This window comes from Myripristis murdjan, chromosome 14 (assembly GCF_902150065.1).
Source record: "Myripristis murdjan chromosome 14, fMyrMur1.1, whole genome shotgun sequence".
Classification (NCBI taxonomy): Eukaryota; Metazoa; Chordata; class Actinopteri; order Holocentriformes; family Holocentridae; genus Myripristis; species Myripristis murdjan.
The window spans coordinates 17,104,548-17,117,280 of record NC_043993.1 but is presented as its reverse complement, the minus strand read 5'-3'; the positions used below and the strand labels follow the sequence as shown (position 1 = coordinate 17,117,280).

At 38.6% G+C, this 12,733-nt stretch overlaps 1 protein-coding gene across 1 annotated transcript; it reads right to left on the bottom strand.

Moving 5' to 3' along the window:
• Positions 1–2,441: 2,441 nt before the first annotated feature.
• Positions 2,442–12,608, bottom strand: dnajc18 (DnaJ (Hsp40) homolog, subfamily C, member 18). The gene is made up of 8 exons (XM_030069346.1): positions 12,028–12,608; positions 8,944–9,115; positions 8,167–8,312; positions 5,698–5,907; positions 5,479–5,591; positions 4,844–4,953; positions 4,559–4,731; positions 2,442–3,811 (listed from the first exon to the last, which is right to left on the bottom strand). The coding sequence occupies exons 1-8, from the start codon at positions 12,152–12,154 to the stop codon at positions 3,687–3,689; spliced, it is 1,176 nt and encodes a 391-aa protein (XP_029925206.1). The 5' UTR covers positions 12,155–12,608; the 3' UTR covers positions 2,442–3,686.
• Positions 12,609–12,733: the final 125 nt, after the last annotated feature.

Genomic DNA, 12,733 nt, shown 5'->3' with positions numbered 1-12,733 from the left:
TGAAAACCATTTAAAACCAGAGGCCAAAGAGTGGTACCACAGGATTTAAATTTTTCTGAGCCTCCCAAAAATGAATTACAAGCACATTTTAATTTTTTATCTTCCTTAGTGCTGTTGTAAAATCATTTGATTTGTTTCAGATCTGTAATTTTTATTTACTTTCACATAATTTTTATTATAGGGTGCAACATTTAATCAGTTTCTTTTTATGACTTCTCACTGAAACAGTACAAAATCCATCTTTCTGTAGCATGCAGCAGAGTCACTGAGAAACAGCTGTCAACTGGCTGCACTCCATTTAGACCTTGATTATCTGAACTGTGGACCTCATAGTTCAGAGGGTCATATTAGGAAGTAGAAGTTGGTAGATAACCCACTAAAATGAGCTTGAATCCAGTTGAAAATCAGGTTTTTATGTTCCGCAATGCCAGATTAAAATAGACTTGTTGGATAACTGAAGTAATCATCAGCTATCCTGCTCCTTGTCAGAGTCTTACAGGGAGGCAGAGTGGTCATGTGATCGCAGCTTGGTGGATCCTCCAGTGATCCTCCAATGGGGAATTTAATATGTTTTCATCTCATGGAAGATGACAGATTACATTTTCATCTTTTAAATCTCTTCTCTTGTCTTCTGATAATACTTTTCTACGATCTGTTACAGATGAAAAAAATATTTTGCATCTTTTATTGACATTGCAGCAAAGTTAATGTCAGTAACCATCTTTTCATGAGAGACTTGGAGAAGTTCATGACAGATATTTAATGAAAGATTATTTTACATTAGTTGAGTGGGGAAATGCTTGGGGATTTCCTCAGGAGTGGATGTGACCAGCAGAGAGAATAGCTGACACTTTTCCCTCCTATTAACTCACTTTCCTCAGGAATCGGTGACAGAGTAGCAGCGGTAGGGTGAGGAGTAAATAATCCAGTTACCACGATGCATTTGGTCATTTTGTTAAGACTTGTGTGGACAATATTGTTTTTAATGACCTTAAGTTACACAGCCTTCCCCTCAAAAACACCTGGGCTACTGATGTTCCATCCCTGCAGAATACCACATTCATTAAATTACAACAGGAACAGTTGTTTATGGCCACCGACAAGCCCAACTAGCCACATTCACACTCAACCTTGCGTGAAGAAGTAGCTGCCGGTCAGGGCAGCACATTCTGATTAGGGTGACCCATCACACATTCCTTCCAGGCTGAACTGTTGACCACTACAGGCAATCCCTATTTTTAGATTTTATTGGCAAAATGTAACAGGTTAGGTGAAGTATGCTCCTTAGAAGCTGTGTTATATAGTCCTATCCGCACACGCACTGCCCACACCTTCACCCAGAAAGCATCCGCCAAGATGGAGGAGCTATGAGAGTGAAACATTACCAGGTTGAATGATATTTTTGCACTTGGCCTTTACTTAGTCATCTTCTTGGACCCACTGAAAAGCCGTTATAGTTTCAGTAGCCATATTAGGCCAGCACCATCATGTAAATATAAGCTGGCCTAAACAAACCATTTCTATACTTTTATGTAATCAGAACCAGTTTAGTAAAAGAATGCCATTTTAACATCATTTTTTTAGTATTTTGCAACACATGCTCCCTAACCTTTGTTGCATTTGTACTATAATTCCATTTTATGCTTGCCCTCTAAATGTGAGAAAATAATCAGTATTTTAAATCCATAAATCTGTGATAGGCTTGTTAAAAGGAAAACTGGCATACTAACAGCAGTGACCCTGTATTAGTTGATAGCTGAAATCTTGAACATGTGCTGTGAAGCAGAAGAAAGCCTAAGTGTAATGTGAAACCTGACCATGAAGTTTGACACTTGACAGACATGTAAATGTCCTGCCTTCGTTATCCGTGATCAAGGTCTCCTAGCTTAACCCAAGCTGTCTGTGAAACAAGCACATAGTCCTTGAAGCATCGGCTCCACTCTCACGATCAGTCCTCAGCGTGCGATGTGTTTGGCCAGATCGCATTAACACCACAATGCAAATGTCTAAAAATATAAGACAGCCTTCAGGCACATGTCTTTGTACATACGATGCTTCTATAAAGGCACTAGTGAGAGGTTCACACACAATAAATATTGTTGATGACACTGAGAGTGGCTTCCCACTGCTTGAGACTCTTGTGGAATGCTTCATACAGAATAGTATAATTTAGCTTTGTATTTCTGCTGCCTGAAAAAGATTCCACCTATTATTATTTGATTATTTGAATGACTGTTCAAACCCAGGCTGAGATTATTTTAGTGCAAATGAACTGGACACATGACAATATGAGGCATAACAGTGACAATAATGTTTCTGTGCAACAATCACTAACTGGGCCTGTATGCCAATTGCACATATTGTTAGCTGGCTGTCAGACTCAGATCTTGTACTGTTGTTATGATTTGACCAAAAGACAAGAAATTCAAAATTGAAACCACCAGTAAACAAATGTCTTTATTTTTAAACCGAATCATAGACAGGCCAAAACATACTCTGGTGACATCTTTCATTTTCAGGTATTTTCTGCTAAAGAGTACTACTATTGTACCACTGACTGACACAGAAACACGGCTTTGTGTACATGAAAGCAAAGGTTGCAGGAGTTTGTAAGATTGTTTGGAACTGATCATGAGAAAACTTGAAGGTAACAGTTAAATGCAGTAGATGTGCACATTTTGATTATACATAAATATTCTAACTGATGGATATTGAGTGTGTAATACTAAGAAGTGGTTGCCAAAAAATAAATATGTAAATAAATAAATAAATACATAAATAATCTCTGGAGCCTCTCACTAGGGTGCATGCAGTAGTGAGTAAGGGGATGGGACACAGGACTAAAACATGTAACTCAAAAGTGCATCAGATGAACCTGAACAATTCAGTTGCTTATTTTTTGGCAAGCACAAACTTTTTTTTTTTTTTTTTAATAATTACATTAGTGGAAAAAAAAAAGTGGTTGTGTTGGTAACTTTTCCAACTCTGCAATAGTGCAGCAGGTCATTTGCCTCTTAAACCACAGTATATACTCTATTATAGTTTTTGTATCTATGTCCGATATGCGTACGCTTTGTCATGAGTAAAAGGTCCTCTGTCATTTCACAGTACAGACGCTTTCAGTCTTCAAAGCCTACAGTAGTATGCAAATCACTGAAACTCATTTATATTACTTCTACAGAAAAAGATAAAAATGCTTGAGTAACATTCACTCCGAAGACCAATCAAATAAATACGCTAACATTTCAATGAGGACACAAAGGCAATCAAGAAAAAAAAAGAAAAAAAAAAAACTACAGGTAAACTACAAATACTATAAATAGAAAACAAACTGAAAATGTGATTTTGAACATACAACTGCCTTCATAACCTCAATCAGGGAAACCCCAATATCATGTCATACCATTTCTATAAGAAAGTTTAAAGGCTCCAGGACCTCATACAACACTGCCACAGTGAGTCTGCACCTCATGACGCTATCAACACAGCCGGGGGCGGCAGCTTACATGCAGCTCCGTTTTCTTCCATCCAAGAGGAGAGAAGGCACATTATCCGCCACTGTGCTGTACCAAAAGAAACATTTCTTTACAAAGTGTCCAGATTGATAAAACGGTTTTATAAACTACCGTGTTGTACAGTTCAAGATAAATCTGGAAAGAAATGTTCCTCCTCCTCTCAAACATGCTTCATTCGCCTCTCTGTCGCCCCACAAAGCGATGGAGCTTCTCACAACTGTCCAGCCGCATCGACTCGGCCTTCTGCTTTAACCTCTCGTCCCGGTACAGCTGGCCGAGGTTTGCCAGATCGGACTCTGAAAAGCAGAGGAGACAAAAAGAAAGAGTTCAAGTTGTTACTATTTAAGTATCACACCTACATGTAAATGACATTTACATTTGAGATGGTTCAGCAGCATGGGATTTGAAACTATGGGTCTGCTTTTATAACATGTAGCTTAACACTTATTCAGTCTGATTCATGATTTACTGATTGGTGATTTGATGAAGGAAATTTTTCTCTTTCTTTTGGAACAATTCAATCTGATTTTCGATTTCTGATTTCTGATTTTTTAACTATGATTCAAGTCAATGATTCAATTCAAATTCAGTCAAAATTTTATATCCATGAATCCTCTTTCTTCTGAAATAAGAAAAAAAAAGAAAAAAAAAGAGGACAGGAGATTATCCATTAAAAAATGCTTATTGACAAAAAAAGCTGCAATTTATAGTGTTCTATTAGATTACCACAGTATCAGGACTTTTTTTAAGAATAGTGAATGAATCAAAACAAACCATTTCATTTCTGACTTAGGACAAAGTCATAGTGATTCATTTTATTTAGTTCTTTGAACAGAGCGACTGAGCTGACTTGGCATTTTTTTTGATCAGTGCAACAGTGCAATGAATGAATAATTACATCTCTGGTGACAAGGATCAGTTCTCGTCCCCAAAGTCTTAAGAAATGCCTCTCGGTATTTACCCAAACATAGGTCTGTGATACTTGCCTTAAGGCTACAACTACAATCCATCCATGTTGTGTGCTGTGAGTACAGTGCACTTACTTTGCTGTTTCTCCTTCCAGCAGCTGCACTGCAGGTGCTCGATATAGTCACTTTCAATGGTTTTCTCCAGCTCCTCCAGTGTAGTGCCACGATATTCCTTCTGAAAACTTTTGTCCACATAGTACGGCACACCCATGTGCTGCGTTTCCCGGGACACCACCAGCCCCATCGCCCTGGAAACCACAAACATAATCCAAATTTGTTGACTGAAGCTATGGTACCATGGTGTTGACCTTTTACAGACAAGAGAGTTCATTTATTTGGCAGATGGTATGACACACTCACGGTTTGTAGAAGAGACTGTAGGGTGGGTTAGTGGCCATCATCTGAGTAAACACTGATATAAAGATTAGCACCAGTACAGGGAGAAGCTGCAAGAGGGCTGTGAATGTGTTCTGTAGGGAGATAAAATCACAACAGATAAGAGGACGTTTCAACCCTCATAGCTTTGCAGTCTTAGGTAGATGTTGCCATACATACTGATTACAATTAGCATCCAACAAATACATATGAATTATTTAACCATTTAATAACCAATTTAACCATTTAATAAGAAGAAGGCGAAGAAACAGAATTTCATTATCAGCAACCGGATAACACCAATTCCTAAGCTCCTCGATTGCGCCAGTGGCTGGCAAGCAGTGCACTTCAGGTATACTTGGGTAAGGGTAGCTGCATAGTTTGTTAGCGAGATCAGAGTGACAACACACCAGTGATGGTACCAAAAATTTGTGAGTGTGGAGTGAAATGGGGTAAGTAAGCCTTGACTTCTAAGCTACCAAAGCATATTCTGTACACACTTACACAACAACCAATATTTATGATGGACAGATGCGATCACGACTGTTGACGAGAAGTCTAAATAGGACCGGTGTGATTCTTTAAGGGAGATTTGTCTCCATGGTTAGTGAGTCACTGACCTGACTGCGGTTCTCCTCCACCTCCTCCTCGCGCCTCTCATATGCACGCCGACGGCGGGGCTGGTAGTATTGAGAGTAGGAGGCTCCTTGGTTGGTGTACACATGAATATTGCCTGAGGAAAGACATTAAACATTTCCACAGTGTCTATGACTTCAGTAAAACAGATAACTGCTATCAATAATCTTACCAATCCACCCTTCTCAAACATGAGTGCTTACCTGTGGGAAACCTTCCTCCAAAGAAAATGTTGAACAGCTCTTCAGGGGAAATGTCAGCCTCAAAGTCCCTGTTGAAACTTCGGTAGCGTGCATGGTGACTATGGGCGTGCTGGGCTGCATTCGCATTTGCAGCTGAGGACTGATCTCCATACTGATCATACTGCTGCCTCTTCTCAGGGTTGCTCAGCACTGTGTAAGCATTGCCTATTGCTGTTGGCAGAAACAAGGGAATCACTTTGTCTTGATGTGATGGAATGCTAAGTAAGAGCATGAGAGCTCCCAAACTCACTTGGACACCAAATTCACAACCTTTTCAATGACTCTGAAGATCTTGTTTGGTTATGTTTAGGATATGGCTTTGCTCATAAATAAATAAATAAACATTAAAGACGAAGAAATTGTCCTCAAATTGCTGCTATATCAAGGCAGATATCTATCACAAATTTTCCTCTGGATGTTAAGTGTTGAGGCTTGACATGAAATTAGGTCCATGTTTTAATTCCAAAAAATCAAGTGCTTTCAAGGCCATCATTTTTCTTTTTTGACATTTCTGCTTAATTGGACACAGTCACAGTAGTCAAAGTAGAGAGAGACAGGAAAGGCCTGGAAGAGAGAGGGGATGATATGCAGCAAATGGCCTGAGGTCGGATTCAAACCCAGGAAGCTGCAATCAGGACTCTAACGCTTTCTTGCCTTATTGCTGCCTAATGCTGTGTCAAGAAGTTAGACATCTGTTGTCACATTCCAACTGTTATATACTGAGTTATATACATACATACATACATACACACATACACATATATAAGTAAGTAATTCTGTCACCGTTAATGTTGTATAATGTATGTAGATGTGGTTTGTCTTGGGAACTCACCCTTGACACCAGTGTAAAAATTAAAAATATGAATTAGGCTACCAGTTTGTCACTTCCAGGGAGGTTAATAACTGTCAGCAAGTAAATAAAACCTATTTCAGCACTCTTTCCAAAACAGCACATTTTCCAAAACATTCCCAGGATTTTATCAAGCTTCGCAAGGCTTTAAAAGTCTGTCATCATTACAATGTACACCAACTGGAAAACACCATCAGAAAAAGCTGAGGAAGGTTAGCCTGGTTGTTAGTGAGACTGCCTTTCAACTGAGTGAGCTGTTTAGGCTCCCTGCTTGCAGGCATCTGCTCTGCTGTAGGGCACATAAACAAGACACTGAATCTTGACTAACTCAATCTTATTATTTTTACTAGTATTACTATAGTTAGAGTAGAGTACAGAGTATTGTAGTCTATTGTTAGTAGCACACACAAGCAGTCCCCCATGTGAGGCCTGTGTTGGTCAAATGTGATATTTCAGGTGACATCTGACAGGTCTGATTGACAAATTTGTATGGATAATGCATTTTGTCACTATAGTCTGAATTGAAAAAAAAAAAAAAAAAAAAAAAACATTGAATGGCCTGATGCAGATGCTAAAATTAAAAAGGTCAAAATTTAAACTTTTTAGTGACTGCTGCACCACCTGTCCAGTTATCATGAACTTGGAGGAATGATGCAGCTGGCTTCTAATTGGCTCAAAAGTTGCATGCATATGCATAATTTGTGTGGGATGATGTTTCTGAGTGTTTTATTTATAGTTGTTTCAGGAGAGACTAATATCAAGACTATATTTAGACCAAAAAAGGCTTTGGTGACTGTACCCATTAGCTGTGATTCAGAGCTTAGTTACATTTGTGCAGCAGGGATTTAATAACAAAATGTACATTAGCATTTATACCTCAGATATTGTGTTAAGCCAAATCTGTGGTCGGTTTTGCAGCAGAGTGCATGGGCTGGGGCTCTCCAAAAATACAGGCATTTCCCTCATTGTTTTTAACTACACTGGAAAGTTTTGGATGCTTAGTATCTGGTTGTGCAGAGACTGTGTTGTAATTTGTCAAACCCAGATACACCATAATTAGTACACACATATGTATATATATATATATATATATATATATATATACATATACACACACACACACACACACACACACACACACACACACACACACATATATATATATATATATATATATATACACACACACACACACACACACACACACACACACACACATATATATATGTACACATATATATACATGCAGCACAGGGCCTGAGCGAAATCCAGGCCACAGCAGTAAGGACTCAGCCTTTACATGCGGTACTCGCTCTACCAGTTGAGCTAGTGGGGCACCCCCGTAGGATTTCCATTATATCTACTGTAAAATAAAGGAATAATGTTCCATTTTTGCTGTTCTTATCTAAATAAACACTGACTTGTTAAAGAGTTAATATCTGGTTTGGAGAAACTGAGCAATGATTAAATTTTTAAATTGTTTGCAGTCAACTTTGACACTGTTATAATTTAACATTCTAACTCACTGAAAAATTAACAAAAGTTGGTTATCTATCCTGTGCCCCAAACTCAACTCGTACCTTTGAATGCGTCAGTCGCTCCAGGGGCAAAATTCTTGTCAGGGTGGAACTTCAGTGCTAACTTTCTGTATGCCTTCTTCAAGTCTTCATCACTGGCATTTTTGGAAATGCCAAGGATCTCATAGAAGTCCTTGCAATTCTTTATCCTGCAAGATCACAGCAAAATGCTTGTTGAAATACAAGGCTTAGCTACAACGTTATCAACAGTGCTCTCCCAAACCAATCTGAGGTTAGAGATGGTGCAAAGTGAGTGGATACACAGGACACCAACAGTTACTGTCAGTGGTTACCCATGTTACTGTCACAAGCTCACACTCTGAAAATGACATGTCTGGTTAAGATGCCTAGTTTAAGCTGATACTAAATAAGTGGCATGGAAACCTCTTGCTTTCACTTTTGGCCTTGGTGCTTGTGCAAACACCAACTGACACCATGTTGTGGGTACATTTTGAGTTCAGTAAAAAACATGACAGAGAGCTGTACTTACTATTATTTTTACAAGCTGGATCATCATTTCTTTCACCTGTGTTAGGAATAACCAACTGCTCAGTCAAACTGCATATCTAGCAGCTTACTTTTTCAGTTTTTCTTTCATCTTGCAAACCATTCTAGCTTTTAGCTTACCATAAATTGGACTTTAACATGAATATGGCCAGGTTGCTCCATGCATGTGAACATAGCCACTGTTAAACAGTGAAGAACAGTGGCAGTCATCCGTCTGTTATTGTGTAACAGTGTGAAATGCAAACATGACAGAGTAAGTGTGTTACTGTGCACCTAAGGACACCCAGGCGCTGCTCCTCTGTGTAGCTCTTCTTCTCATCAGCACCTGCACTGCTGTCTTCATGGGCATTTCCAAAATCCCTGTCTCGCCAGCCTTTTGGTGGGGGGACGTGGTTTTCCTCAGGACATGCACTGTTTCCATTCCTCAGTATGGCGTCTATCAGCACTACAAGAACAAGATCTGAGGTTAGCTTAGAGTTCAGCTCTGATTAAGTGAGAATATGTGTAGCTTCCAAATGAAAAAGGTCTCTTGTCTTTTCAAGTAAAAGCACTTATGAAGTTCCTTTTCACAATCTGTAGATTTTTATTGCTTAAAGTGTTTGTTGTTGTTTGCTCTCTGACATATGACCTATCATAAAACAAAAACAAAAAAAAACAAGCAATTTTTCTACACATACTGTTAAAGCTATTGTAATTGCCTTGGTCATCATATCCACATTGCTAATAACTGTTTATCAAAAATATCTTGTGTAAATACCTTATGAATTCACTAAAAGTCCTTCAATACCGTCACAACATCGATATCAAGGTATTGTATCAAACAAATCATGACATCATATCACCCAGCCCTACATGAAACTACTGCACAACTCAGGTAACAGAAAGTGACTTCATTTTGCTGCAGTCAGTTTGATAAACACATAAAGTGACTTGTAAATTAACAATCACCATTTCTAATCTCAACCAGCACAGGCAGGTCCACATTAGGAAAATTTCAGATGGATGTGGGGATGAACTGACAAAATGGTACTGAATATGATAATGTTAAACTAATCAAATTACACTAATATGCTATGACCACTTCACCAAAAATAAAATCAATCAATAAATAAAATAAATAAAAGTGGCTTATAATGGCAGGGGCATCATATTGTTAGGAGGCGACAACCAGTGCTTTCCTTGTGCTTGTTCCAGTACCAGGTTGACTGAATCTAATAATATTGCTAAATTCACATTATTATAATTTCTTATGACTCTACCCACAACTATCCAAGAAGCAACCTAATCCTCATTATCTGCACAGTCCTATCTACTCCAGACCACCATTTCAATTTCCAGCCTGAGGATGTTCACCAATAGGTCTACTAAGTGTTAATGCATCTCATTCTGCTGGGTACCTTCCTAATGATGTGCTGGACCAGTGCCACCACACAGCACAGCCAGTAAGGCTGCAACCATAAACGCAACTTGAAAACACAGAGCCATCCGGTGTTTCACAACTGAGGCCCTGTTGCCCTTACACACTGTGTCAGCGTGTACTGAAGGACTAAATCATAAACAAGTGACCTCGACACAAGGTTATTCAGGTTAACTAAAGCTAAACTAACAACTGAAACTAGTTACTGAAATAAAAATGAAACCAGACTTTTTTGTTGGTGCTGATGTTTACTGAGACTGGGATGTCTACATGACTGCCTTCACAAGGTGGTGTTGTTGTATGGTAATACCTCTTCTGAACTTCTTAACCTTACCCCTGACAAATACCCTATTCCCTAGAATAATAATAATAATAATAATAACAATAATAACAACAATAACAATAATAATAATAATAATAACAACAACAGCAACTAGGACTAATACTGAAACTAATAAAAACTAAACTAAATCTAAACATTTTCAAAAAATAAAAACTAAACTGAAATGAGCAAACCCACTGTGGAAACTCACCAAAACTAAACTGAATTGAAAACAAAATCAAAATCAAAACAAAAACTAGCCTAATTAAAAACACAATTTACAGTAACACTGCAACTACACCTCTTTCACCAAGAGAAATTAAACTGATTGTAGCTGGCAATTCTAACATTTAAATGTCTTGTGTGTTTTGTAATTGAGGAAGTTAAAAGTAAAAATGAAGTATCAGTAAAAACAATTTTGATTAGTATTTGATATTTCCGTTAACTCCCTTGGGATGCATATTGTGTTTATCTATCGTCCTATCACACCAGTCAAAGTTTTCTTAGGCCTGACCACAATTATCAAAATCGGGCTGTTGCAAGTTTAATTACCAGTAAACATGGATACTGAAATAGGTGGGATATGGCAGCAAAAATCTTTTGGTTATAAAGTGAACAATAAAGTATCTCTACTGTTATCTTTGAATTTACTACCTTTTTTTCATATATATTGGGGTCAATTTGATTGCAGCAATTTAAACCTGCAGAAAATGATTATAAAAATAATCAATACCCAAGTATATGTGTCAGGTACTTTATATGTCTTGTTGACAGCCTAAATGGCCCTTTAAATAAAACATAACCTCCCCCACTCAACCCTCTCTTGTACAATAAAGTTCATATGGGAATCATGTTTTTCCCTCCCAAATGTCACATTAACTACCAGTGGTTCTTACAGGTGTGGTTATGTTCTGTTTGGGCCCTATAGCAGAGGGAAGGTTTTTGAAGATTATATATGAGATGTTATAGTTCCTCAGTATTATTCAAAACAACAAAAGCAACAAATGTGTGTAAAATATTGATGGTACTTATATATTTTATACAGCTAAAAAAAAAAACAACAACAACCTGTGGTCAATGTGTAGAGGACATTTGAAAAAATATACCATCGTGTTAATTTCATGTTTACTCACTTGTCTCCATTAAATTAGGACAAGTATTAAATATGATAAACGGTGTTAATCATGCATTTAGATACGTTAAACATTGAATGGAGTCAAACTGATAACAAGAAGGTTAACTTACTCTTAAATAATGATGATGATGATGATGATGATGATAATGATAAATGCATGGCTGAGGCAGGGCTAATCATCAGTAACCTATGTGAAGCAGCTGTACAGTCCCACAGGCAGATTTTGACAGGTGCTCCAGTCCCCGGCGCTGTCAGCGCACTGACGGGTCAGGTATCTCATAACAACCCTCAATTTCAGGCTGAATACCGTCAAATTAAACCTACCACAGCTATTACAGAAATGTCTTTGTACCCATCTAAGAAAACAGCAGCTCTACATCAACACAAGCACCTGAGGGAGCAGTAAACTGAGTGTTGCTCCTTCAGGTTTACATTTAGCTGGGCTCAGGCTGCCATTGCAAAATGTGCGTCAGCTAAATTTACCTCTGGCTCGGGTGCTGGGAAAAATGTCCTGGGCTTCGTACAACAGCTGCAACGCCCTCTCTTTCCGTCCTGACCGCAAGCACAGCTTTGCCTTCTCTATTAATCGGTCGGCTTCGTCTTTGTCCATTTTGACGAGACGTTCACGGCGCTGTTTTGCCGAGCCAGAGGCCTGCTGTTGGAAGACGGTCCCGGTGCGGTGTGCCTAGCCGAGCTAAGCTAAGCTAAGCTAAGCCAGTTAGCTTTGACCACAGCCGTTACCGTTAGCTCGCCAGCTACGGTAACCGTTATGTTTGTCGGGGCAGCAGTCGCTTCAAAACCCGTCGGACTATCCGGTCAGCCAGCGATGACGTTTGTTGTCAGCCTGCACACACATTTGCAGATGGCCGCGGGAAAAACAAAATATTAAGTCCAATCAAATAGACGGGTGTTGCCTTATCTGGGTTTCAATAACATTGAGGAGCCACCTTGCGCTAAACTGGACCTCAACAGTTACTGGAGGGGGGTATAATGACATCACATTAGGTGGCGTAGCGGCTATTTGAAAATATGTTTTAAAAATAATAATTTGCCCTATTCATCATTATTAGTCTCCCTTTTCTCCCTTTGAAATTCAAAAATTTAGTTTTCAAGCTCTTGTGCCTTTGTTTGCATTGCTGACTTTAATAACTGTCCCTGTGATTTTTTCAATAAAGTTATGGGGAAAAAA